This window comes from Carcharodon carcharias, chromosome 19 (assembly GCF_017639515.1).
Source record: "Carcharodon carcharias isolate sCarCar2 chromosome 19, sCarCar2.pri, whole genome shotgun sequence".
NCBI lineage: Eukaryota > Metazoa > Chordata > Chondrichthyes > Lamniformes > Lamnidae > Carcharodon > Carcharodon carcharias.
In genome coordinates, this window is record NC_054485.1 from 110,264,928 (window position 1) to 110,292,428 (window position 27,501).

Below are 27,501 nucleotides of genomic sequence, written 5' to 3' on the forward strand. Positions count from 1 at the left end.
CTCTGTCTTGAATAGGAGACCTTCTTGATAAACGGTGTCCACTTGTTCTAGTCTCTCCCACAATGGGAAAACATGAAAACTAAATGGACTCCAGCTCCCAGGTTCTCTTTCATTGGGCCCCGGCATGACGTTAGCTGGTTAATTACTGCAACACTTTGGGTCCAATCGCAGGCCGGCTGTTGGTCCACGTGTCTCCATGGACCCAATAGGAAGGGGCACCTCGTCGTGGGGGCGCCACCCCCTTTATAAGCTTTGTTGCGAGCAGCCTTCAGGAGCTGAGAGCGGTGCAGTTACACTGTAGCCAGTGATTTTTTTCTTGTAACTTCGTCTTTCCCCCTTTTGCAAAGCTAACAATGAGGGAGATCGTGCATGTGCAAGCTGGTCAATGTGGTAATCAGATCGGGGCCAAGGTAAGCGTGGTTCACTTTGTTGCCATTTGTATTTCTAAGTCTTAAAGGACTGAGCGTTATAAATTTGCCTTATAGCGGACTCGTGCTTAGATCCAACATGGGCATAAAGGAGGATACCGTTCATTTTAATTACGAGCTGTAGGCTTATTAAAGGTTAATTTGATTTTTATTGAAGTTATTAAAATACACATTTCAAGTCTAGATGGAGCCCCATGTGGGTGAGTGGGCAGCGAGGTGTAAGTGACGCAGGGATCTGAAATACAATCTTCTCTGCGCTCGCTGACCCCCTGAATACTCCACATGTAGGTTGTGAAGGGATTAAGCACAAATCTGTTAAACGCTTCAACAAAGCGATTAAAAATATATTTTTTGTTGTTGATATTTTTAAAAATTCAATTTGACATAGCGTTGTAAAATCAGTAACACTTAACATATTTGGAGTGACTATTTCATTATAGTTTTTTTTTAACCATCAAAGCTATTTGATTAACACCAGAGGCCAACGAAGTGGCTGAGCCAGGGGTATTTTGAGCGTCTGATCGGCCTCGCAGGGAAGCTGCATTAAAGAAAGGAGTTTTTTTTAATATATAAAAGAACTAGTCTCCAACCAAGATGTATCGAGCCCAGTAAGTAACTGGGGGTATTTTTTTAACAGTAAGGTTGCAATTTCTTTGTGTTAATTTCCAGGGAAATTGATCCCACCGGATTGATTTGAGAGTCACTTTTTGCTTTGTTGAACATTTTTTTAGGGGAGTTGGGGTGATCCTCTCCTGATACTATACGGGGTGACGAATATGACATTACTTTCGCCCATTATCGTACCCATGGGCTTTCATCAAACCCGAATTCAAAAGTGGGGGAGGGGGGGTGGGGTGGGTGGAGGTGGCTCCCTCGGTAACTGACACCAACAAGCCTCCTATTGGTCACCGTGCCTTGGAGGGATTACCCATCCGTTACAGAGGCGCCAAAAGCCAACTGGCCAATGGGATGAGGAAGATGTGGCGCCAAACGGTTCTTTTCGAATTTAAATCTTTTTTTTTAAAAGGAGTTGGTTTTCCCCGCCCGTTTGTGCCCTCTCTGACTCCTACCAGGTGTGGAATGGGGGCGGGATCACACTTGAGGTCCAAGTGCCATCATCCAGCACTGTACAATCACTCATTTTAATCCCTGCCGTGTGGATCCACAGGGTTCATTGAATAAACGCGTTCATTCAGTTATTTGTGTGTTTGAAATTGCAACAAGTAACTTCAAGTAACAAGTGAAATTGTAACAAGTGACTTGCTACAAGCGAATTGCAACAATGTCTATGTTGCTACACTCCACACTAGCAGATAGCTGCAGGGTGACCTCTTCCCCCACCCCCAGACAGGTGCAGTTCTAATTCTTTAGTTAAATAAAAGCAAAAGATCACGGACGCTGGAAATCTTGAAATAAAAACAGAAAAACGCAGCGGGTCTGACGACATCCGTGGAGGGAGGAACAAGAGTCCGTGTGACCTTTACTCTGAAAAGCTCTGAAGTAGACTCGGAACGTTAACTCTGAATTCTTTCCTTGTTCCCTAAGGAGAGAATCTGCCCCGAATGTTTCTATCCATGTGCCAGGCTGCCATCCTCACTGCTGTAACACTGACCTCATTCCAGTGCTAGCGAGCTCCAGATCATCCTGACTTATCAGCTCGGCTTTGCATTTAATATTCCTCCTTCCCCCGGTTATCGGGGGCGGGCGGGAGCCTTGGGAATTCTCACAACGTGGGATTCGGCTCCTTGTGCCATTGCCAGCTCTTTGAAAGAGACCCAATCTGCCCCCTTGCTTTTCCACCCCCCGGAATCAAAAATGTATAAAACCCCATCCCGTTTTGCATTGAATCTGCTTCCACCGCTGTTTCAGACGGTGCGACCCAGATCTCTCAAACTCATTGATTTTTCTTTGTAAAACCAATCCTTGTCTCGACCTTTTATAAGGACAGTTCAGGAGACTCCATTGATTTGATCTTTGCTAAGCAATCTGTCCTTTTTTTTAAGCCGGAATATCAAGAAAATCCAGGGCCAGGTTAATTTGAGGAAACTCAAATTATTCAACACTTAGAGAAGTCTGCAGAATATATGTTAAATAAGCCCCTTTCAGTGTACAACCTGAGAATTCCACATTGACGCTGCCGTACTCTCTTCTCTCTCTCCCCACACAATCTTGGTGAATGACAGAGCACACAAATAGTATTTTCTTGGGAGGGATTAATATTACATAGGAAGAGCAAAATGACTGTCCACAGACTCGGAATAAAATGTGTTTTGCCGATGATGTTTGCACACTAGGATTCCTAGGAGGACCACATGGTGGTCAGATTTTGTTTATTTTTTTATTCATTCATAGGATCGTTTATTGCCCATCCCTCGTTGCCATTGTTCAGAGGGCATTTAATAGCCAACCACGTTCCTGTGGGTCTCGAGTCACATGTGGGCCAGACCTTCCCCAAAGGACATTAGTGAACCGTACGAGTTTTTAAACATCAATCGGCAATGCTTTCGTGGTCATCTAGATTTTTATTGAATTCAGATTTCACCATCTGCCGTGGTGGGTTTCGAACCTGCTAGTCAACGATAACATCACTGTGCTACCACCTCCCTAGGATATGGCTTAACAGTGGTGCTCCATTTCCATAGAGGCAGCCTTTCAGTAATTTGCCTCAGTAGTCTGGAGGGAGTTATACTTGGATGGCTTGGTGGGTGTGTCGTCACCTGGACTGTCCATGACCTTCGGAGTAATTCTCATTGGCTGTGAGGTTCTTTTGTTCATCCTGAGAGCTTGTGCTGCAATGACCGCCACCACCACCGCCCCCCCCCAAAAAAAAATCAAGACTAAACAGATTACGGTGTTTTTTAACAAACAAGGAGCAGGAGTAGGCCATTCAGCCCCTCGAGCCTGCTCTGCCATTTAATAAGATCATGGCTGATCTGATAGTAACCTTGGTCAAATTGGCCTCATTTTTAGTCTTGTGATCTCTGCTAAGGGAGCTGGTTAAATCCAACTCAAGTGCGCTATGCAGAATTGTGAAAACGTGCTGATGAGCTGACAGTTGGTACAAAGTAAAAGGGTTGGGGAAAGTCAAACTTTGAATAGGTTTGGAGCAAGGAAGGTGAAGCATTGTCTGGATGGCCAGTACTAACTCCCAGTTGGGCATATATCCCTCACATACAAGGGACATTTGTTTAATGTAAGTTTTAGTATGTTGTGTTATTCAGGGGTGATCTAAAGTATGGTGTAAGCATTAATGCAATCTGGGAGCAAGTGAATAATAAATATTAAATAATTAATAAATTAATTCAGCTCTGAAGAATCATACAAACTCAAAATATTAGCTGTTTCTCTCTCCACAGATGCTGCCAAGACCTGATTTTTTCAGCTTTTGTTGTTATTATTTCAGATTTCCAGCATATGCAGTATTGCTTTTATTTAAGCGAATGAATGATATCCATTGTTAAAATTCACAAATTCCCTTTGCAGTCCAATTGTGGGCGAGGCTTATGTTGGGGCATGGGTTAATCGTCATCCTGGAGATGGCTAGTGATGTGTAAAGGCATGTCTACTCACCAAGCTATTGGAAATCCAAGATATGGACTCATTATTGAAAGTGTTGTAAATCACTTGAACCTTTATTTGGGTTCTTAACCAGACAAAGTTGGCAGGCAGTAGTTTCCCTGTTACACTGAAACTACAGCCTGCTGACTTTTAACCAGGCAATAGTTTACGAGTTCCACCCAGCCCTAATACAATCAATATGTTCAATATTCCATTCGCAGTTGCAACATTAGACCATCGACGCAGAATTATAGCTTCATCCTGAACTACAATTAACAAGGTCTAAGGCTTGCAGGTGTTTTGGATTCTGAATTGTTCTTTGATAACAATTGAAGGTTTGAAAGTACAATTGAAAATTTGCAAATTTTCAAATCATCCCTATCTTTATTAAACTGCATTCTTCAGACTCAGCCATAAAAGCAAAATACTGCGGATGCTGGGAATCTGAAACAAAAAAAATTGCTGAAAAAACTCAGCAGGTCTGACAGCGTCTGTGGAGAGAAAGACAGTTAATGTTTCGAGTCCATATGACTCTTCAGAATCTATTTAATCATTCTGAATTGTTCAGACTTCTTTCCATTTGCATAAATGTCTGGTTTCATACACTGTTATCCCTAATCGATGGGTGACATCCTTCATTTACACCTAACCTAATCAGTGCAAACAGCTCTTAAACAGTTAACACTTTGTGTTTGCCAAAAGCCATGCAAACATTTATAAAGTACCTAAAATTCATAGCGCAAGGAAAAATATAAAAACCCATTATGTCGGCTGAGGTGAACAGGATCGATCATCAGCTGAGGCAGAAATTGAGCTGCCGCAGTTAGTGTTTGGAATAGAATTGGCTTGGCCTTGATTCCTACCCAGTTGACTAGAGTAGCTCCCGTGACTAATGCCTTCCACATTTGAATAACTATCAACTCCTGTTGCACAGCAGTGTGTTTCAGCTAAACACCTGCAAACATCCCTGAAGGGTTCTGAGTGAGTAATTTTCAAAAATAATATATATGGTGGCAGGAGAGAGGGGGTGGTGTTCTGGTTCAGCAGAATATCTGAATATGTTATGGGATTCCTTGACCAAAAGGTGAAAACTGCTACTGCATATTTTTATGTAGGAATAATTATCAAGTTTGCTGAGTTTGAGTGGTTGGATGCCTGTGGATTTATCCCACTGATTTGGTGCCAGCTGAGATGAGTTAACTTGGTGCATTGACTGAATTGAGATTTTGGTCTACAGGATCAGTGAAGACAGGGGCAGGTCTTTGGATGTTATGTGCTCAAATGTTAGACAGTTTGGGGTTGTGTGTGTGTGCGCATGTCATGAATTCTTCCTTTTCACCAGTTTTCCAACCACTGCTTCATTCCATCGTTTGTGGCAACTATTTGGCTGAAAGAATCCCAACTGGCTGTTTGTGTGATTTGCGCTGTGGGTGAAGTCAACTATAGTGGTGGAGCTGGCCAATTGCCATTTGGGCTGCACACAGAAAACTTGATTATTTTGAACTGAATCTCATCCTTGCTGTGCAACCAGATGGCGACAAAGTCTGCCAGACCTTTCCATATTAAATTTCATCACTGCCAGAGGCAATTATATGCTTGTAAACAGGATCAGTTGCTGACACTCTAGTTGAAGCCTTGTCCTTTTTGGTCAAGGATGAGTAAGTCCTAATCTGACTCCAAATTTGTCCTGAATTCCTACAGCCGCATATTATTTTGCCATAAGTAATACTTTGGATACTATCTGCAATTAAAATAGTTTTAGGGGTAAATTAGTTATGGCCTTCTGAACTTTGCAAACTTGCCCAGCATGGATTTCCCCCAAGCCAGTGAAGATACCAAACCCAAGCATTGCTATGTTTGCACCACCACATTGTATCTCTAAAGGACCAGCTGAAAAAAAGTGTTTCTCCCTGAGTTTGTAGTCTTCCTCTTTTCCTTGGCTGTGCTGGAGGTAGTAAAGGGCTGAGGGCTACTCTGTGGTTCTTGCTGCTTAAAGCTTCGAGCAAGGCTTTTGCAGAGTTGTCATATTTCCTACTGTTGGGAACACTGTTCCAGCTGGCTTGGCGAGCAAAGGGCTTGGCTTTTAAATCCTACCCAGTAGGAAGGCCTGAACTCTGCCCAATCTCTGCTGAGTTGGCTGGTCTTGACTCTGGCAACGCATGACACTACAACTGACCTTAATGCCCTTGAGCTAATGGGGGCAAAAACGGTCAGGGGTAATGTTCAAGTACCAGACCCCATATCCTGGAAGCTTGGGAGTGGCTGGACTATGTGCCAGGTTTGTGGATTTTACTGATTTTGGGCTCCAGGCCTTAATGTACTTATGATCCATCAAAGAAAGTTGAACGATAAAGGATAAGTGTTTTATTTAGATTTGCTACCCAAGGCACCAGCTTCAAATGTGGCCTGTTTTTTTGGGTCCTTCTGAAATTTGGATGCTGGGTAAGGGGTCTGACTTGCAATCCTGTGACTCATGATAGGGGTGGGTGGTGCTCAGTGAGGTTTGGGTTTAAACTTGGCTTTCATACTTCCCCAGTGCAGTGGTGTTAGAGTTCAGAGCCCTGGACTGCAGCCATGGGCAAATGAGTAAATGTGGGGGCGGGAGGTAGGAGGGGGTAAACTTGTGGAAATAAATAAGTCCATTGCATATCAAAAATTTTTCTGGCCCATTTCCCAAGTGATTGGCTCAGTACTGACTGGGTGTTCTCTGTACCCTGCAGAGAGCACTCTCTGCAACCAGACGTGTACTTCTAGGATCGGTAGACTGTCGTTTCTTAATGTGGGGGATGTGGAAAGAGGTGTCGAGAGTAGGGACTGGACATGATATCCAACTCGAGACTGCAAAGATTCGGAATTGAAGCCTGTGTAAAGGGTACAAAGTGCTGGATGGCAGCCTGAGCTGCTGTGAGTTCAGTGATGGGGGGGTGGAGGCAGAGAGGAACAAAGCCAGCTTGGCTCAATTGTTTTTCTTTGTTCAAATTCGGCAATTTTGTGCCTAACAAAACTATGCTACTCCGGTTGTCTGTCTTATTTTTGAAGCTATTCCTTGTTCTAATATGTGATTGAGTCATAGTGCTAATCGAATGGTCCCTAACTGGTTTTAATGAGGGTACTAACCCCTCTGAGGATAAGACTGTAACAAAAAGGAACCTTTTGTCTTGAAGACTATTCATTTTTGTTTTTTATCAGTTGGTTTTTCTCTCTGATCTTCTGTTTTTTTATCCCCCCTCTAGAAAGGTATTCTTGTGCAGGAATGCAGCTCTCCAGTAGCCGGCAGAGTGGATTTATTCTATCGCCTCAGTTCTTTTGTTCTCCAGCCCCTTGTCGGGAGTTTCCTGTTTGGGTGGAGCCCCTTAGCTGGTGCTTGCTGCAAGTGTATGAGCCTCCCAGCTGCTTTTCTCCTCCCTCCCTCCCCCCCACCCCCGGCTCGGACATCTGGAATGAGCTGCTGAATTTTAATGAGTCTTCTGGAGCGTTCTCTGCAACTAGCTGCCAAAAGCTGATATTAGATTTGACTGTGCTGCGGCAGAGTACAGTTATTGCTCAGGGAGGCACATTTCACAGGGTGATGTCTAGACTCGGGTGGGGGAGGAGATAGGGTGGAATGGTGTCCAAAGAAAATGCCGTGCAAAGTTAACCTTTGTAGGTGTCATTTTGGAAGAATGATTCCAAGGCCAACATTTTAAAATAAATTTGATGGGTAATGTTCCTCTTGTTTCCAGATTGGATTCCTTCTCTTATTATAAACTTGCTCGCCAGCCCCTCGAACACATTTCCTCCATATGATCAGATCTTGGTCGATATGTATTATTCCCCTGCTTTTTGGTTACGTAATCCTTAATATCTTGGGTCTAACATAAATCTGCCAAACTCTGTATTTGAGTTGGCTGCAAGCATCAACAGATTTTTGTGGGATGATTCCCAGTTTTCCAATATGATTTGTGTGTGGGGGTGGGGGGGAGGGGGGATGGTGCTTCCAGACAGCATCCCTCTTAAAGGATCTTTCCCTCCACCCATGCATAGGGCTGTGTCTAGACTGGGAGAGGGGAGGAGAGTGAGGGAAGCTATGTCTGTGTTAACCCATATGAAAAATCCTCTTTTTTTTGCTTTCAATTGTGGTACTGTTGGCCTGTACAGAGTGGGAGGTGATTTGGTGGGGGGGTATGTAATTCCTGGTGTATGTTCGTCTCTACAGCAATGTGCCCCACCCCACCGAAGCATTGTGTTCTTCCAGAATAACTCGAACAATGGACTATTAATAAACACTGCTGTGAGTGTTCCTGCCTTTGTGCTAACAGGGAGCTCATGCAGTTGCCACTTAAAAGCAGCCCATTTAAATAAAGTGCAGTTTTTGAATATCCATTCCCCTGTGAGCCAGTCAGCGTATTTTGCCTCTTATTTCCCCCCCCCCACCAACCAACTTAGTTTGCTAGCTAGCTGAATACCCAGTGTTGTATCCGCTCACCCATCACAGTGCAGCTGTGGTTGTATGCGTGCCGGTTACTTTACTACAACCAGGGAATTATCTGCTCGCTTGCTGGTTAAGCCCCTGATTAAATCGGGACGTGGTGGCCAGTGTGAATGTTGCTTTTCGTTGACTCTGCCGCCTTTTTATGTTTTTGAGATTTGCTGTGATCTCACTGGAATTGGCTCAGCGAGGCAGCTTCTCAAGGGCAGTTGGGGATGGGCAATAAACGTTGGCCTAGCCAGCGATGCCCACATCCTGTAAATGAAGTTTTCTTTCCTTCTAAGTTCTAAAGTAGAGCTTCTAGCCTTTAAATGCTTACTTGAGCCATCAGTTTGCCAGTTTATGTACTGCAGGATGCTCTGTAATATAAATAACTGATTTTAAAACAAAATTCATTCACGGGATGTAGGCTTCGCTGGCTGGACCAGCATTTATTGCCCATCCCTAATTGCCCTTGTGGTGGTGGTGGTGAGCTACCTTCTTGAACCACCGCAGTCCATGTGGTGTAGGTACACCCACAGTGCTCTCAGGGAGGGAATTCCAGTATTTTGACCCAGGGACAGTGAAGGAGCAGGGATATATTTCCAAGTCAGGATGGTGAGTGGGGAATGAGTACCCAATAACCAGGGATCATCAGTACTAGATGGTCATGAATAAATCCAACAGGGAGTTGAGGTGTGCTTACCCAGAGTGGTTAGAATGTTGAACCTGTCTACCTCACAGTGGTTGAGGCAAATAAGTTTGATGCTTTCCAAGGGAAGTATGAGCACATGAGAGAAAGGGATACGAGGTAGATAGAAGAGGAGGAATGGATCTTCATAATGGTGCACAGATTAGTTGGGTCAAATGGCCAGCTTCTGTGTACCATTACGTGATAACATTCAGTAATTACCCATTCACGTAGCTGCAACAGATGGACTTGATGCAAGGGGGACGCTGTAATTGGAGTTCAGAACTTGCTGGGTGTCCTGTCCTGTGATTGTTGGGTGCTTTGCTCCTGGGCTGTTTCTAACTCCAGTCTCTGGTTTCCTTCACAGTTCTGGGAAGTAATCAGTGATGAACACGGCATCGACCCCACTGGTACCTACCACGGAGACAGTGACCTCCAGCTTGATCGCATTAACGTCTACTATAATGAGGCATCAGGTACTGGCTCGTCTTCTGGTGCAGAGAGAATTTTCCTTTAGGGGGTTTGGGGGAGCGGTGTGGGTTGGTATCAGTGACTCTTCCTCCCTGGTCCTGGGACTTTTCCTCCCCTCAGGAGATTCCACATTCTAACCATCATGAGTGTGGGGCTGACGTGACAAACCTTCCTCCTCTGGGTAATTGCATCTCCTGTTTTGATGCCGGGCCAAGTGCGTTCCCAGTTTGGCGCAGAGCTGGATGAGGCTGGCCAAAAACTCCTGCCCCCCCCCCGGCTGCTGTTCACTCGCCTCGTGTTGGAGTGCGTATGTGGCAGTCACTTGGAAGAGTTGGGGTGTGGTGGCAAGAATCTGTATGGCCTAGGCTTGCGCAGAGCAATGCCCTGGAGGTTGCTGTTCAATTCCTGGAGACGCCATGCCAATCCTGGAGGGTTGACGCCCCTGGGTGACATTGGGAAGTACAACTACCCACAGTGGCTGTACTTGCACGTTAAGTGCTGCACATAAAATATAGCCACTTTGGGCATGAGGTTGGCAGTGAAGCTGTAACGCTGGCTCATGCCATTTAACTTATCAGTCACTGATTTGATTGTGGTGAGATCTCCCTTTCCCATAATATAAACTCCTGGGCTAAGTAATGGCAATTGGTGATGCATTGTCTCCAGAACTGTGTATGTGAAGTGGAAAACAAAAAGACTAGATAATTGTGGACTTTGTAAGACACGTCCAAGACTCTTGTGCTGGGTGGGGTTGTGGGGTGTGTTTTGGGTGGCGTGACAGGTAGTTGATGATTTTTTTTTTGTGTTGATTTAGATAGTTTGCTGAAATCCAGTGTGTTCAGTTAATGAGCAATTCTTCTGGTTTAAAAAGCGACTGAAGGCATCAGGTACCCTGTTGGGGCTGTTGGGGTATGTTGCAGCCGAAGGCTATTTACAAAGCAGCCTCTCTTTTCTCTTCCCAGGAGGTAAATATGTTCCCCGTGCAATTCTGGTGGACCTGGAACCTGGCACAATGGACTCTGTTCGCTCTGGACCATTTGGGCAAATCTTCAGACCAGATAACTTTGTGTTTGGTAAGTCAAGACCCATTTAGGTTAATCCTTTTGTCGTGATTTTTGCTTTGCTTTTTAGCCGTGGGTGATCATTCTTCACTATCTGGGGTGTCCCTAGGACCTGCAAGTTGCTCTTGAGAGATGGTAGACCTCTCTGAATGGCAGAGGCTGGAGGAGAGGTGGTGGGGTTGGGTACCACTGCAGCATAGAGAACTAGATTCCTCCTTCTCTTCCCCCTCTTCAGAGTGTCTGGTTGTGTTCCACTCCAGAAACCTGTGTGCAATACTCTAGGCTGACGCTCCAGCGTGGTAGTGAAGGAGTGCTGCACTGTCAAAGGTGCTGTCTTTCAGATCTGCAGTAGATATGGAAAATCCCATGGCGCTGCCACCTTCTCAAGGGCAAGTAAGGCTGGGCAATAAATGCTGGCCCAGCCAGCGAAGCCCATATCCCGTGAGTGAATTTTTAAAAAAGAGCAGAGTAGATCTCTCATGTCCTGGGTGAATAATTATCTGTTAAATCAGCATCACTGAAAAGCAGGTTAGCTGGCCATTTTCAATTGTTTGGGAGCTTGCCATGCGACGATTGGCTGCCATTTTTTCTACTTGCGGCAGTGAAAGTGTTCCTCTTGAGGCTGTGAATGGGGAATATATAAATGCAGCCAGTTTTCCTTTCTATACAGGAGAAAACTGACCCTGGAGGGGAAATTTAATCCTCAAAAGAGGGAGAGCCATGTTAAAATTCCGGGTTGCGTTTCTTGCAAGTTAGGGAGCATATACTCCAAATTTGTAGGGAATTGGAAAGGATTTCCATACTCTTGGATCTGTCCTTCAAACAAAGGATTGTCATGGGGGCTGAGGTGAGGTGTTATTGGTGGTCATTAGTGCAGACTGCTTGCTGTTGCTCATTTGCCTTCAGTTTACAGTAAAATTAGTATTTATCTGTTAACGTCAATATTAATTCCTAAACCAATAGCTTTGCGGTCCAACTAATTAATTGAAAAAGGCATTTGGATGGATCAAGAAGGTCACCACTTGCTTTGTTAATTATAGACCCAAAAATCTCAAGTTCATTCCTGGCTTGTACTGTAATATTTCACCTTGGGGCCCTCTGGGTTGGGAGCTGGGGGCTTGGCTGGATCTCCTATTCCCAGCCGTTCTGCTGGTTGACCACAGGCCGCGATACAGGGGGCCTGCGTGGAACAACAGCAACACCCAGCCTCCTCTGCTCATCTCATTTAACCTTGCCTTCTGGATGCTTGTCTTGCAGGCCAGAGTGGAGCAGGGAACAACTGGGCCAAGGGCCACTACACGGAAGGTGCTGAGCTGGTCGACTCGGTGCTGGACGTGGTGAGGAAGGAGGCGGAGAGCTGCGACTGTCTGCAGGGTTTCCAGCTCACCCACTCGCTGGGCGGCGGCACCGGCTCGGGCATGGGTACCCTGCTGATCAGCAAGATCCGGGAGGAGTACCCCGACAGGATCATGAACACTTTCAGCGTGGTGCCCTCCCCGAAGGTCTCCGACACGGTGGTCGAGCCGTACAACGCCACGCTGTCAGTCCACCAACTGGTGGAGAACACGGACGAAACCTATTGCATTGACAACGAGGCCCTCTATGACATCTGCTTCCGCACCCTTAAGCTGACCACCCCCACCTACGGTGACCTGAACCATCTTGTCTCCGCCACCATGAGCGGCGTGACCACCTGCCTCCGCTTCCCCGGCCAACTCAACGCCGACCTGCGCAAGCTGGCTGTCAACATGGTGCCCTTCCCCCGCCTCCACTTCTTCATGCCCGGCTTCGCCCCGCTGACCAGCAGGGGGAGCCAGCAGTACCGGGCCCTGACGGTGCCCGAGCTCACGCAGCAGGTGTTCGACGCCAAGAACATGATGGCGGCCTGCGACCCGCGCCACGGCCGCTACCTGACAGTGGCCGCAGTCTTCCGCGGCCGCATGTCCATGAAGGAGGTGGACGAGCAGATGCTCAATGTCCAGAACAAGAACAGTAGCTACTTCGTGGAGTGGATCCCCAACAACGTCAAGACGGCCGTCTGCGACATCCCGCCCCGCGGCCTCAAGATGGCCGTCACCTTCATCGGCAACAGCACCGCCATCCAGGAGCTCTTCAAACGCATCTCCGAGCAGTTCACCGCCATGTTCCGGCGCAAGGCCTTCCTCCACTGGTACACGGGCGAGGGCATGGATGAGATGGAGTTCACCGAGGCCGAGAGCAACATGAACGACCTGGTCTCTGAGTACCAGCAGTACCAGGATGCCACAGCAGAGGAAGAAGGAGAATTTGAGGAGGAGATCGAGCAAGATGAGGCCTGAGTGAAAACAATGGGGCCCTCCCAAGTGTACATAACATCCTTTTTAAAAAAAAAAAATAAAGTGTTACCAGGCAAGGTCCGTGGGCTTTCACAGGTTCCAGAGGGCTCGAGTTTAAGATCTTGTGCGGCAAAGTCAGTTGTCATAAAGGCGCCCAATATATCGTGAGGAAGTCCTGAAGTTTAGAACCTCAACCCCTAAATCTGAATGAACCATTCCCCCCCCCCCCCCCCAAAGTTGCATGTTTTCAATGGAAAAGGGCTGCATTCGTAGTGCGAGTGTGGTGATGTGCTTTTATTTAAAAAAAAAAAAAATTTTGGATTTTATTTCGTCTTTTTGTAAGTAGTTAGTGAGCAGACTTGATCGAAACTGGGTGAGGGAAATTTAAGAGAAACGGAAACCTGAATTCTGGAAATCTGAAATTTGGAAAGGGGCAAACCGAAAAAATGAATTGCGAAAAGCGGCATCGGGATAGAGGAGTTGTCCGGGTGGGTGGTCTGCATCTGAAAGGGGGGGGGGTGGGGGGACTAATTAATTGGATAGCTCCCAAATGGCTAAATTATGTAGATTCGTTTTGGATACATTAAACCTTGTTGAATTCTGACTGGCCTCATGATTTCATTCCCATTCCCATCCCTAGTGCCACATTTTATCAAGCAGTCCAACGTTGAACTTGAGCCCCATACTGCAATATTCCACGCAATGTTAAAATAGATTTCTTTTTCGTTTTTTTTTAAATTGTTTCTGAACCATATTTTCTTTTCATGATTTTAGCTGCCCCTCCCTGTGGTAAATCTGGTACTGTCATGAAGCCAGTTTAGCCAAATTCTTTGCTAGTGCTGGACATGCAATAGGCTTGGTGGCAATCCCTGAATATACATATTTCTAATGAAGCCAATTCCATGCATGTGAATCACAATCGTGAGTAGCCAGAATCCTCCAGGCCACTTGAGTGTTGGGAAAAGAAAACACCCCCATCAAATTCAAAACCCCCAAGCTTTGACTTTTGTTCACTTGCTCGAAGGGGTTGTGCTTCCCCATAGAGAGGAATAAATCCTGTTTCTCCATTGCCAACTTTGCCTGGGAGCTAGTGAGATTGCTGAGCCTGTGACGATGTAAATTTTCTCTTGTAGTTTTTAACTGTTTCCTGTTTCTCAGTTTTGTACTTGTAACCTAAACCATCTGGTTGAATTTCAGAGTTGACCCAGTATAAACTCACCGCCCCCATTTTCCCATCCGCAAACAATTTTATTTACAGGAAAGGCTTACAAAATTGCTGACTGACATTGCAGGGTGACGGACGATAAGTTGCACTTGGCACTGCCAGCGCCTTCCTAGCTACAGAACTCAGGAAGAGGAAAGCAGGGTCCTTCTCAAATTGTGCCTTCAACTAGCTTGACAAGTTAGTGAAGTCAATGGGAAGGGCATTGTCTTCTTGGTGCTAGTGGCCATTTTGGGTGATGGCCATTTTGTGAGCCAAACCCCATGGGGTGGAGTGAAGCTGTGGGGACAACTTGTGTTTTACTGTTAAGCCTGAACCCTTGTTGAACTGTGACCCAGAACTTTGAACTGGAATCACTCACTTGTTTCCACACTGCTTGCTCAGCACTTTTCAGTCTTGTACTCTTTTTTTACTCTCTCATTTCACTACTTTTTGATGTCCTGTAACTTGTTTGAATCATGCCTTTTTCTCCTTTGTTTTTTTCATATTGAAAAGTATAGAGCCAGCCTGTATCTTACCTGACAAAATAAAACGATGTTTTTTTTTGCGATTTTATGTCGTCGTCTTTTGATTTTGTGCAGTAAATTTTTTTTGTTAGGGTGAGACTTGCTCTTATTTGGACTTGGTTTTCAAAATAAGCACCAGCAGGAGGCAGTGTTTGTTACTAAGCCAAACACCCAGTCAATGGCAGTTCACATCCCCACCGGGGTTCGTTGAATTTAAATTAAATTTTTTTAAAATCTGGAAACGAGAAAATTGTGACTGCAAAACGATCCGACGGTGATTTTCTTTTCCTTTTTAAAAGCTCAATTGATCATGAAGGTGGCCTTGGGTCTCCCATGCTCAATCTGGCCAGTCTCACACTGACACCATTGACTCTCTTTAACTGCCCTCTGAGTGGTTGCAGCAAGCGGTTGGATTATATCAAACTGCTACCAATGGTTCAAGTCTCGACCACTCAGTGCAGCGAAGGATGGATGATAAACACTGGTTTTGCCAGCAATACCCACATGCCAAGAATGAATTGTTTTAAATAACCAGTGTCGAACTCGAGCCTTCCGGTTGGAAGTGTTTTCTGCACTGTCACATGGGACAAGCTAACAGGGCTCTGCTCAGCTTCTATTCCTGATGTCCTGAAATGGGGTAAAAGCATATTATAATGTTGGAATGCAAATGGGTGCAGCCCAGCAGGAGACGGTTTGGCCTTTAGAGCTAGCGCCAGCTCTTAGGCCAATTTTACCTTATAATATTCGTGTGGTGTGGGCTTTGTTGACTGGGCCAGCATTTATTGCCCTTGAGAAGGTGGTGATGGTAGTGAGCCGCCTTCTTGATCTGCTGTAGTCCATGTGGTGTCGGCACACCCATGGTGCCATCAAGGTTAAATTAGCTATCCCTGGTTCTTGATCTTTAAGTCATTGGGAAGAGTTTGCCTACTCTGCCCAGACCCCGCTTTGAACACCTTTTATCAAATCTCTGCCTTCTCAAGGGAGAACATCCCAAGCTTTTTCCAATCTTATCTATATTGCTGAAATCTGTGGGACCATTCTCCTATCCTTCCTAAAGCCCAGAACTGGCCACAGTACTCCAATAGAGGACAAAGGTCATTTTTCTGGACTGATGTCATGTGTTAGCCCACCAGGCTGCAGAATCCAGTTTCTGCTGACTCCCAAACTTGACGACAGCTGGAGAAGCGTTCACTTCCTGACCTGGAAGCTACACTTACCACAACGGCTCATGGTCGAATCCGATGGCAGAACATGTTTGAGGGGCTGAATGACCCTATTGCTGCTGAAGATGTGAACTCCTTTAATGGGGACTGAGGAATAGCGAATACATGACAGCCAGAGTTTCCTGGGTAAAGGGCTGACCCTTGAGAGCACCAACCTTCCTCACAAGGGGTTGGGGGTGGGTGGGGGGGGTCGGGGCTTGCATTCCTCCCCCCAATGCCTTGCCACATCTGGTGCAGACAGACAAACCCACCCAAATTGCACTGCATCTTGGAGGGGCTTGTGGTTCGAAAGCACAGACCTTTTCTAAGTTGGGTTGTCAGCTTGCAGTATGCTAACACAAAAACTGACGATAAAAAGACAAGCAGAATAACTACAGCGCACTTAAATCCTGGAAAATGCACCGGTCAAAAAAAGATCAAAACTTCCTTGTTTGGGGCAGGGGTGGTGAATGCTTGTATGTGCGTTTGGAAAATAAATTTTGCATTTGCAAACAGGTTTCCAGCATCCTTCAAAAGTATCTGAACTCACCCTTTCAAACATTCTACCCTTGCATATTTTTAAGATTCACCCCAACCATGTAACATCTGATGGGATGTTGAGTGTAGCTGAGTCCTGTGGACTGACAGGTAATTCAGTCCCCATTTTAAATTTATACATTCTGTCATTTTTATAGTCCCAATGAAAGCTGGATTTATAAAATTGTCATGGCATAATGTCAATCTCCCAGCTTTGTGACACTTCCAGTGGGAGCAGGGTACCATTGGCTGGGACAAACTCCCCGCCCCCCAATCACCAACATAGTGGCCATGGGACAAAAACAAAAATACCTGGAAAAACTCAGGTCTGACAGCATCTGCGGAGAGGAACACAGTTGACGTTTCAAATCCGTAAGACCCTTCATCAGAACTAAGAAATGAGATGAAATATAAGCTAGTAGAGGGGGGTGCGACAGGAGAGCTCGATAGGGGGCCAGTGATAGGTGGAGGCCAAGAAGAGACTGCCAAAGATGTCTTGGACAAAAGGACAAAGGGGTATGGACGGTGGTGATATTATCTCAAGGATGTTCTAATGGTGACATTAAGGGAAGCAAGCTAATGGCAGATGGCCCTAGTGGGGGTGGGGTGGGAGGAGGGGATCGAAATGGGCTAAAAGGTGGAGATGAAACAATGGATTGAAATAATGGCTGTGGGAACTGTTATTTCTGTAGAGGGGGCGAGCAGGACCTCGGTTTAACATCTCATCTGAAAGACGGCACCTCCGACACTGCTGCACTCCCTCAGTTCAGCACTGGGAGCCTAGATCTTCATGGTCCAAAGAGCGGTGAAGCTGTGTGGAACTCGCAGCCACTACGTGTGGTTGAAGCAGTGAACGATAATGTCGAGGCTGGATGCCCACGTGAGGGGAAAAGGGAATAGGGGAACGAGGGAGCAGGAGGGAAAGGAGTAAATAGTGGGAGGAGGTTTGTGTGGAACACAAACGTAGGCAGCCACCAGTGGGATGGATGAGCGAGTTTAAGTAAAGTAGTTCTATGGGCTGGATTTTATGGATGCTCTATTTCACCCTACCCCCTATCCCAGCCCCCACCCCTCCCCTCCTTCAATGAAAAGGGAGCCCGCACATCCAAAAGCCAGCTTCCCTCAAGCCATCTTACACTAGAAGCAGCATCGATTGTCTAAGGTCAAGATTTCTGCCACCATCTGGGGAGGAAGTCCTGCCTTGGAGAGCTAGCAGCCAATCTGATTCCAGTGGTGCCAGGTTCCAGCAATGGGCACTGGTGTGCCCAAGGAAGAAGAGTTTATGGAGCCCGGACTGATGGGTAAGCCCAGGGTATCGGCTGGGCCTGGCTGGCAGATCCCAAAGACTGAAGGCGGCATGTGGGGTTTGAGAATCTGGGGCAAGGGTGGGATTAAACGAAGGGTGTGACTGGGGGCAGGGGATGCCTTTGATTGGCACAGGACACCGAAAGGAGGTTCTTCACCACCCCCTTCCCCTCTCCCCATCTTTCTTACTCGGCAGCAGCCCACACAGTTAAAGGTTGACCTGGGCCTTCCCTGCTACAGGCCAATTAGTGGTTGAGGTTAAGTAGCTTAAAAAAACCTTCCACAGGGGTCAGTGTTGGGACCACAACTGTTCACTTTATACATTAATGATCTAGATGAAGGAACTGAGGGCATCCTGGCTAAGTTTGCAGATGATACAAAGATAGGTGGAGGGACAGGTAGTATTGAGGAGGTGGGGAGGCTGCAGAAGGATTTGGACAGGTTAGGAGAATGGGCAAAGAAGTGGCAGATGGAATACAATGTGGGCAAGTGTGAGGTCACGCACTTTGGTAGGAAGGATAGAGGCATAGACTATTTTCTAAATGGGGAGAGAATTCAGAAATCTGGAGTGCAAAGGGACTTGGGCGTCCTAGTCCAGGATTCTCTTAAGGTTAACTTGCAGGTTGAGTCGGTAGTTAGGAAGGCAAATGCAATGTTGGCATTTGTTTCGAGAGAACTAGAATATAAAAGCAGGGATGTGCTGCTGAGGCTTTATAAGGCTCTGGTCAGACCACATTTAGAATATTGTGAGCAATTTTGGGCCCTGTACCTCAGGAAAGATGTGCTGGCCCTGAAGACGGTCCAGAGGAGGTTCACGAGAATGATCCCAGGACTCTGGGTCTATACTCGATGGAGTTTAGAAGGATGAGGGGGGATCTGATTGAAACTTACAGAATACTGAAAGGCCTGGATAGAGTGGACTTGGGGGAAGATGTTTCCATTAGTAGGCGAGACTAGGACCCAAGGGCACAGCCTCAGAGTAAAGGGAAGACCTTTTAGAACAGAGATGAGGAGAAACTTCTTTAGCCAGAGAGTGGTGAATCTATGGAATTCATTGCCACAGAAGGCTGTGGAGGCCAGGTCATTGCGTGTATTTAAGACCGAGATAGATAGGTTCTTGATTGGTAAGGGGATCAAAGGTTATGGGGAGAAGGCGGGAGAATGGGGTTGAGAAACTTATCAGCCATGATTGAATGGCGGAGCAGACTCGATGGGCCGAATGGCCTAATTTCTGCTCCTATGTCTTATGGTCTTATGGTCTAGCCATTAATTGGCCACTTAAGGGCCTCAATAGGCTCAAAGCTGAGCAGGCTGCCTGAGGCCTCCCTCGCCCACCTTCAAATGGGAGAGATGGGTGGTGGAAAGACCACTCACTTGCTTTATGAGCCTCCCCCATTCAAATATGCCAGTGGGGTGTGGGGGGAGAAGGGGGGGAGCGGAGGGGAGGGCGGAGGCATAAAATCCAGCCCAAAGTACTTTTCAGTTCCTGATTTGAATACTTTTGTTTAGACAGAGAAGCTCATCGTGAAAACAAACTCCTTTGGTCAAAAATTGTGAGGGAGCAAAAATTAATTACAATTATTTGAAAACCGAAAGATTTACTGTGATAGTTAAAGAGGTTCATTGTTTGTGGGCAAATGTTAAGCTTCCTGTCGGTCAGTTGATAGTTATGGTTAGCCTGGGGGCTAGATATAAATACTCTGTGCTATAGGGAGGGTGGAGGCAAGGTATCAGCAGCATGCATATGGAAAATGATGCTACTGTTTTGGAAGGTGACACTGCAGGGATGCAAAACAGGAGGGAGGCAAGGATAGACTCATGGAAGACATCAGAGGTAATGTTGAAGGAGCAGGAAGGGAAGCCATTGCAAGTGAATCTCTGGCTGGGACTGGATAAGATAAGAATGGAACCAGGTGAGTTTCCACATTATTATTACAGATAAAACGCAAATGTAATAGGTGTATTAAAAATTCCTACGCCCACATTTCTAATGAAAACTGACTTTATAAAACTGCCAGGATGTACTGACATCAGTGGCTGTCTGTGTGTGTGTATGTGTGTGTGTGTGTGTGTGTGTGTGTGTGTGTGTTGGGGGGTGGGGTCAAGTTTAATAATTCAGCTTTTATTATTCAGATATGTAAAATGCGGCAAATGTGCAGTTCAGATGGTTTTATATTGCAGTTTAATTTATAATTCATATCCCTTTACAATTCAGGTTACCTGAATTCCCCTCACTATGACCAGATTGATGTATCTTTTAATTGAGGATGCTGGCTGCCCAGTTCATCAGACAAAAGGTCTAACAAAAGTGCCTACGTTTTAGAGGTGACAACAAGGATACCCCCACCGATCATTACAAAAATTAAACTTAACAAATTAAATAACGATGGTTTCACTCCTGCACAGTACACCCTGCACTTTGTTCTGACTTCCAGACTATCCCAAGGCACGAAGAAGAGTAGCAGATTTCTCCAGTGCCTTGGTCCAGTATTTATCCCTCACTCAACGTCGCTAAGACAAGTTATCTGGTCATCATCACATTTCTACTTGTGGGAGCTTGCTGCGCACAAATTAGCCACCGCGCTTCCTATAACCGTGACTACACTTGAAACAGCGTTTTGTTGTCTGTAAAGCATTTTGGGATGTCTTAAGGTCACGAAAGGTGGAATGTCAATGCAAAGTCTTCCTTTTCTCTTTTCCACAGCTTTGTTCATGGCTGGGCTCCTCTGGAGAGGGAGCACGTTGGGTCCACTGGTATGGGTGAGGCTTTCCATGACCACCAGGCACTTCTGGAAATAGAGAATACAGGAAATAACATAAATTGAAAGATTTATTTTTTAAAATGCGGCTTTATTGCCATTTGGAACTCGTTGTTTCTGCCCCTTTAACACTCCTCTCCCTAACAGATAATTGGCAAGGCTGATAACCCTTTAAACAGGGTCACATAGAATCGTAGAATGATACAGAACGTGGTCGTTTGGCCCATCATGACTTTGAAAGAATATCTAATTAGGCCCAGACCCCTGTTCTTTATTTATAACCCTGAATAATTGTCCTTTTCAAGTATTTATCCAATTCCTTTTTGAAGGTTATTATTGAATCTGCGTCAACGCCCTTTCAGGCAATGCATTCCATCACAACAACTCAGTGCCATTTTTTTACCACTCATGCCCCCTCTGGTCCTTTTGCCAAATATCCTAAATTGGTGTCTCCTAGGTCTCGAGCTTTCTACCACTGGGAACAATTTCTCCTTATTCAGTCGATCAAAACCCTTCAAGGTTTTGAACATCTCTATCAAATCTCCCATCAGCCTTCTCTGCTCTTAGCACGAACATCTCATCTGCGAGACAACACCTCTGACTGTGCAGCACTCCCTCAGTAATGCGCTGGAGTGACAGCCTAGACCTTTGTGCTGTAGTGAGTGGAGACTGTGGAACCCTGCTGCCACAGAGGGGTGGTTGAAGCAAAAAGCATTGAAGCGCAGGCTGGATGCACACACAAGAGGGAGATGGGAATAGAGGAATAGGAGGGCTGTTTCCTTAATTAATTCATGGGATGTGGGCATCACTGGCTAGGCCAATATTTATTGCCCATCCATAACTGCACTTGAGAAGTGGTGGTGAGCCACTTTCTTAAGTATGACTGAATGGCTTGCTAGGTCATTTCAGAGGGAAGTTAAGAGTCAACCACATTGTTGTGGATTTGGAGTCATAGGTAGGCCAGACCGGGTAAGGATGGCAGATTTCCTTCCCTAAAGGGCATTAGCAAATAATTAAGAAGGCAAATGGAATGCTATCCTTTCTTTTAAGAGGAATTGAACATAAAAGTAAGGATGTTATGCTTTATTTATAATGGGCATTGGTGAGACCACATCTGGAATATTGTGTGCAGTTTTGGTCTCTTTACTTAAGGAAGGATATAATGCATGGGAGATGGTTCAGAGGAGGTTTACTAGATTGATACCTGGAATGAGCTTGTTGTCTTATGAGGATAGTTGGACAGTCTGTGCTTGTTTCCACTGGAGTTTAGAAGAGTGAGGGCAACTTACAAAGACAGAAGTATAGAAAATAGGAGCAGGACTAGGTCATTCGGCCCTTTGAATCTGCTCCACAATTCAATATGATCATGGCTGATCCTCTATCTCAATGCCATACTCCCGCTCTCTCCCCATACCCCTTGATACCTTTAGCGTCTAGAAATCTACTTATTTCCTTCTTAAATATTGTCAGTGACTTGGCCTCCTGTGGCAGAGAATTCACAACCTTCTGAGTGAAGAAGTTTCTCCTCATCTCAGTCCTAAATGGCCTACCCCATATCCTGAGACTGTGACCCCTTGTTCTAGACTCCCCCCCAGCCAAAAGAAATATAATCTCTGCATCCAGTCTGTCCATTCCGTGTCAGGATTCTATACTTTTCAATGAGATCCCCTCTCATTCTTTGAAAATCCAGTGAATACAGGCCTAGTTGGCCCAATCACACGAAGGTCCTGCCATCCCAGGAATCAGTCTGGTGAACATTCACTGCTCTCCCTCTATGGCAAGTATATCCTTTCTTAGGTAAAGAGACCAAAACAGCACACAATACTCCAGGTGTAGTCTCACCAAGGCCCCGTACAGCTGCAGTAAGACATCCTTGCTCCTGTGCTCAAGACTTGATTGAAGTATATAAGATCCTGAATGGTCTTGACAAGGTGGATGTTGAAAGGATGTTTCCTCTCGTGGGGTGTGGGGTGAGTCCAGAACTAGGGTTTTAAAATTAGATTTGCCCTTTTAGGACAGAGATGAGGATAATTTTTTTATTCCAGAGGGTTGTGTGACTTTGGAACTCTCTGCCTCAGAAGGTGGTGGAGGTGGGGGCCATTGAATATTTTTAAGGCAGAGATAGATAATTCTTAACAAAAACAGCATTACCTGGACAAACTCAGCAGGTCTGGCAGCATCAGCGGAGAAGAAAAGAGTTGACGTTTCGAGTCCTCATGACCCTTCAACAGAACTGGAATTCTTGTTAGGCAAGGGAATCAAAGGTTATTGGGGGTAGATGGAAATGTGGAATACATAACACAAGCAGATCAACCATGAGCTTATTGAATGGTGGAGCTGGCTCGAGAGACCACGTTTTGTATGTAGTGAACCAGATGAGTTTTTACAACAATTGATGATAGTTCCATGGTCACCATTACTGAGAATAGCTTTCAATTCCAGGTTTATTAATTGAATTCAAATTCCACCAGCTGTCATGGCCTGGAGTTGAACCCTATAGCCTTGAACATTAGCCTAGGCTCTGGGTTACTAGTCTAGTGATGTTATCACCATGCCATCACTATACCATCATCGCCGCTTTATAAGTGAACAATAATTGATGTGAGTTTAGACACAGACAGCAGAGTTTTGGATGACCTCAAGTTTATGGAAGGTAGAATGTGGGAGAGCAGCCCGGAGTGTGTTGGAATAGTTGACAAGGACATGAATGACATATTCGGGATTAGATGAGCTGAGACACAGGCAAAGTCAGGGGGATGTAACAGAAGTGGACTCAGGCGGACTTGAGGATGGTGCAAAGCTCATCTCAAGGTTAAATTTGATACCCAGTTGTGAACAGAGTGGTTTAATCTCAAGCTGTTGCCAGGGAGGAGAATGGAGTCGGTAACCAGCGGTGACAGTGTTTGGAGCAGGGACTGAAAACAGTGACTTCAGTCTTCTCAATACTTAGTGGGGGAAATTCCTGCTTATCTAGTCGGAGAAGTGCTCTGACAATTTATCTCCAGCTCCACGTTCCCCACCATGCCACACACCATGGTCACGAACACTTTAATTACAGAAAATGGTTCATCTTCTAGGACTAAGAACATTCTGGAAGAATTTGTGTTTTAAAAGACACTGTCCCGTAAAGGGGTAATCCAGGACTTTGCTTGCTGTTCCTGGGAAAAAACATCCTTTTAGGAGAAAAAGTATGAGGCAGTGTTAAAGACACTGGAACTCTTTTGACCCTGGTGGACTGTGTACAAAGCGGGGTCACATGGTGGTTTATGGCTCTGGGGGGTTAAAAAAAACCATGCCTGAAAAAATGTTTAAAAATTGGTTTTGGTTTGTGCTTTTGAGAGGTGAAGGACCAAAGATGACATCAGCCTTTTTGCAGTCCCCAGCCAGAAATGAATAGAAACTACTCCTGAGATTGAGTACCTGCAACTGATCCACCAGCCGCCTGAAAAGCAGTGCCAGAGTTATCGATTGTTTTGCGGTTCAGTGCTGATCCAAGCATACAACCTGGACGCCATTTCAAAGACTCCACCATCAATCCTTTGCCTTTGAACCATTGACTTTTAACCTTTGACAGAATTCCTCCATTTTCATTTTTATTTTAGTGTGTGTGAGTGAGTGTGCGTGCGAGTGAGTGAGTGTGTGTGTGTGGGTGAGTGTGTGTGAGTGAGTGTTTGTGAGTGAGTGTGTGTGTGCGTGCGTGTGAGCGAATGTGCGTGCGTGTGAGTGAGTGTGCGTGCAAGTGAGTGAGTGTGTGTGAGTGAGTGTGGGAGTGAGTGAGTGTGGGTGTGAGTGAGTGTGGGAGTGAGTGAGTGTGGGTGTGAGTGAGTGTGCGTGCGAGTGAGTGTGCGTATGAGTGAGTGTGCATATGAGTGTGCATGCGAGTGAGTGTGCGTGTGAGAGAGCGCGTGTGAGAGTGCGTGTTTGCGAGCATGTGTGAGAGCAAGTGTGTGTGAGTGCATGTGAGAGTGTGTGTGTGAGTGTGTGAAAGTGTGTGTACGTGTGTGTGTTTTTCTCGTTCGTGGCATGTGGGCATCGTTGGCTCAGCCAGCATTTATTGCCCACTGCTAGTTCAGGGGTCAACCACATTGCTGTGGGTCTGGAGTCACATGTAGGCCAGACCAGGTAAGGACGGCAGATTTCCTTCCCTAAAGGACATCAGTGAACCAGATGGATTATTATGACAATCAGTAATGGTTTCATGGTCATTATCAGACTTATAATTGCAGATTTTTATTGAATTTATGTGTGTGTATGTGTGTGTGTGTGTAATTAGTGTAAGGTCATATTCCATTTTGTATCTTAATAAGCTTTGCCTTTCTATTCGACAAGACTGCTTTTATAATAAACCAATAAGCTTGATGTTTATTGAAAGAAGCCTGGTTGAAGTCTCTTTTATTCTGGGTAACAGTAGTGAAGGTAAATAATTGGCCTGAGTGAATTGAATATTGAAACTAATGTTGTGACGACCTGTGGAGTAGTCAGGCTAGATCAACCGCACACTCCTCCCATCCTAGTCGTAGCACTATACTGATTTGGAACTATATCCCTGTTCCTTCACCGTCACTGGGTCAAAATCCTGGAACTCCCTCCCTAACAGCACTGTGGGTGTACCTACACCACATGGACTGTGGGCCACTGCCCACCACCTTCTCAAGGGCAATTAGGGATGAGTAACAAAATGCTGACCTTGACAGCGACAGATGTCCACATCCCATAAAAGAATTTTTTAAAAGTCGAGAGAGGTGTTGAAGAGGCACAGCTAGGTGCTGTTAGCGAACATATGTAAACCGACGCTGTGCTTTTGGATGATGTTGCTCACTGACACTCAGTTTGGGTTCCGTCAGGGCACTCGGCTCCTGACCTCATTACTGCCTTGGTTCAAACATGGACAAAAGAGCTAAACTCCCAAGGTGAGGTGAGAGTGACTGCCCTTGACATCAAGGCCTTAGACCAAGTGTGGTATCAAGGAGCCCTGGCAAAACTGGCGTCAATGAGTATCAGGGGGAAAGCTCTCCACTGGTTGCAGTCATACCTAGCACAAAGGAAGATGGTTGTAGTTCTTGCAGGTCAATCATCTCAGTTCCAGGACATCACTGCAGGAGTTCCTCAGGGTTTCTAAGCCCAAACATCTTCAGCTGCTTCATCAATGACCTTCCTTCCATCATGTCAGCAGGAATGAGTTTCAGTTCATGGGGCACTGGCACCAGTGCTGGGGTAGAAGGGAGCTGTTCAGGTGGGAGGGGCTTCACTTGAACCGTTCTGGGATCAGCGTCCCGTTGAATCGAATAACTAGGACTTTAGAGAGGGCTTTAAACTAAATAGTGGGATGGGGGGAGGGTTCTGGAGAGGGGAGACATAGGCTAACAAAGCAAAAAGGACAGGGCAGCATTGCCGGGCAGCTATTTAGGTATTGATACTCAGAATGTAACAGGAAGGACAGAGTGTACAAACATAAAAAGCAGTAGTAAATAGGGTCAAAGGGGAAAAAAAATGGTAAAAAGGCAAAATTCATGGCTGTCTACTTAAACGCATGTAGTATTCGGAACAAAATAAATGAATTAACGGCACAAATAGAGCTTAATGGGCATGATCTTGTAGCCATTATGGAGAAGTAGTTACAAGGAGATCAAAGCTGGGAACTAAGTATTCAGGGGTATGTGACTTTTCAAAAGAACAGGCAGAAAGGAAAAGGTGGTGGGGTAGCTTTGTTAGTATGAGATGGAATAAGTGTGATAGCAAGAAATGATCTTGGATTGGAAGATGTAGAATCCATGTGGGTGGAGGTTAGAAATAACAAGGGGAAGAAGACACTGGTGGGAGTAGACTATAGGCCCCCTAACAGTGGCTACACTGTAGGACAAAGGATAAATCAGGAGATAATGAGGGCATGTAAAAAGGCAGTACGTTAACCATGGGGGACTTAAAATCTTCATGTAGATTGGGAAAATCAAATTGGCAGGGGTAGCCACGAGCAAGAATTCATAGAGTGTATTTGGGACAATATGATGTGGATCCAACCAGGGATCAGGTTATTTTGGATCTGGTAATGTGTAATGACGCAGATTTAATAAATAATCTCTGAGTAAAAGACCCCATAGGAAACAATGGCCATAACATGGTGGAATTTAGCAATCAGTTTGAGAGTGAGAAACTTGGGTCAGAAACAACTGTGTTAAACTTACATAAGGGTAATTACAAAGGAATGAGGGCAAAGTTGGCTGGAGTGGACTGGGAAAGGAGTTTAGTAGAAAAGACAGTTGATGAACAATGGCAGACATTTAAGAAAATAGTTCATGACCCATAACAAAGATATATATCTCAGTGAAAACGAAGGATTCCAGGAAGGGGAAAACCAACCACGGTTAAACAAGGGAGTTAAGCACAGTATCTAATTGAAAGAAAAAGCATACAATGTGGCAAAGATTAGTGACAAGCAAGAGGGGGAATGTTTTAAAAACCAACAAAAGATGACCCAAAAATGAGGGAGAAAATAAAGTTTGAGGGTAAACCAGCAAGTAATATAAAAATGAATAGTAAAAGCTTCTTTAAATATATAAAAAGGAAGAGAGAGGCAAAAGTGAACATAGGCCCCTTAGAAAATGAGATTGGTGAAATAATTATGGGGAACCAGAAATGACAGAGGAGTTGAATAAATACTTTGCATCAGTCTTCACGTTAGAAGACACTAATAGCATTCAAAAAATACTAAAGAATTAAGGAGCAAAAGAGGGAGAGGAAGTAAATACAATAACTATTACTAGAGAAAAATTACTAGGGAAACTAATGGGGCTAAAGTCCAATACGTCTCCTGGACCTGATAGGTTGTATCCTAGGATATTAAAGGAAGTGGCTACCAAACAGTGGATGTACTGGTAGTAATCTTCCAAGATTCCTTAGATCATGGAAAAGTCCTAGAAGATTGGAAAACTGCCAATGTAACACCCTTATTCAAAATGGGAGGCAGACAAAAAACAGGTCAGTTAGCTTAACATCCATCAT

At 45.3% G+C, this 27,501-nt stretch overlaps 1 protein-coding gene across 1 annotated transcript; it reads left to right on the top strand.

Moving 5' to 3' along the window:
• The first annotated feature begins 254 nt into the window (after positions 1–254).
• LOC121291443 (tubulin beta-4B chain) lies at positions 255–14,743 on the top strand. The gene is made up of 4 exons (XM_041212613.1): positions 255–410; positions 9,492–9,600; positions 10,558–10,668; positions 11,914–14,743. The coding sequence occupies exons 1-4, from the start codon at positions 354–356 to the stop codon at positions 12,972–12,974; spliced, it is 1,338 nt and encodes a 445-aa protein (XP_041068547.1). The 5' UTR covers positions 255–353; the 3' UTR covers positions 12,975–14,743.
• The last annotated feature ends 12,758 nt before the right edge of the window (positions 14,744–27,501 follow it).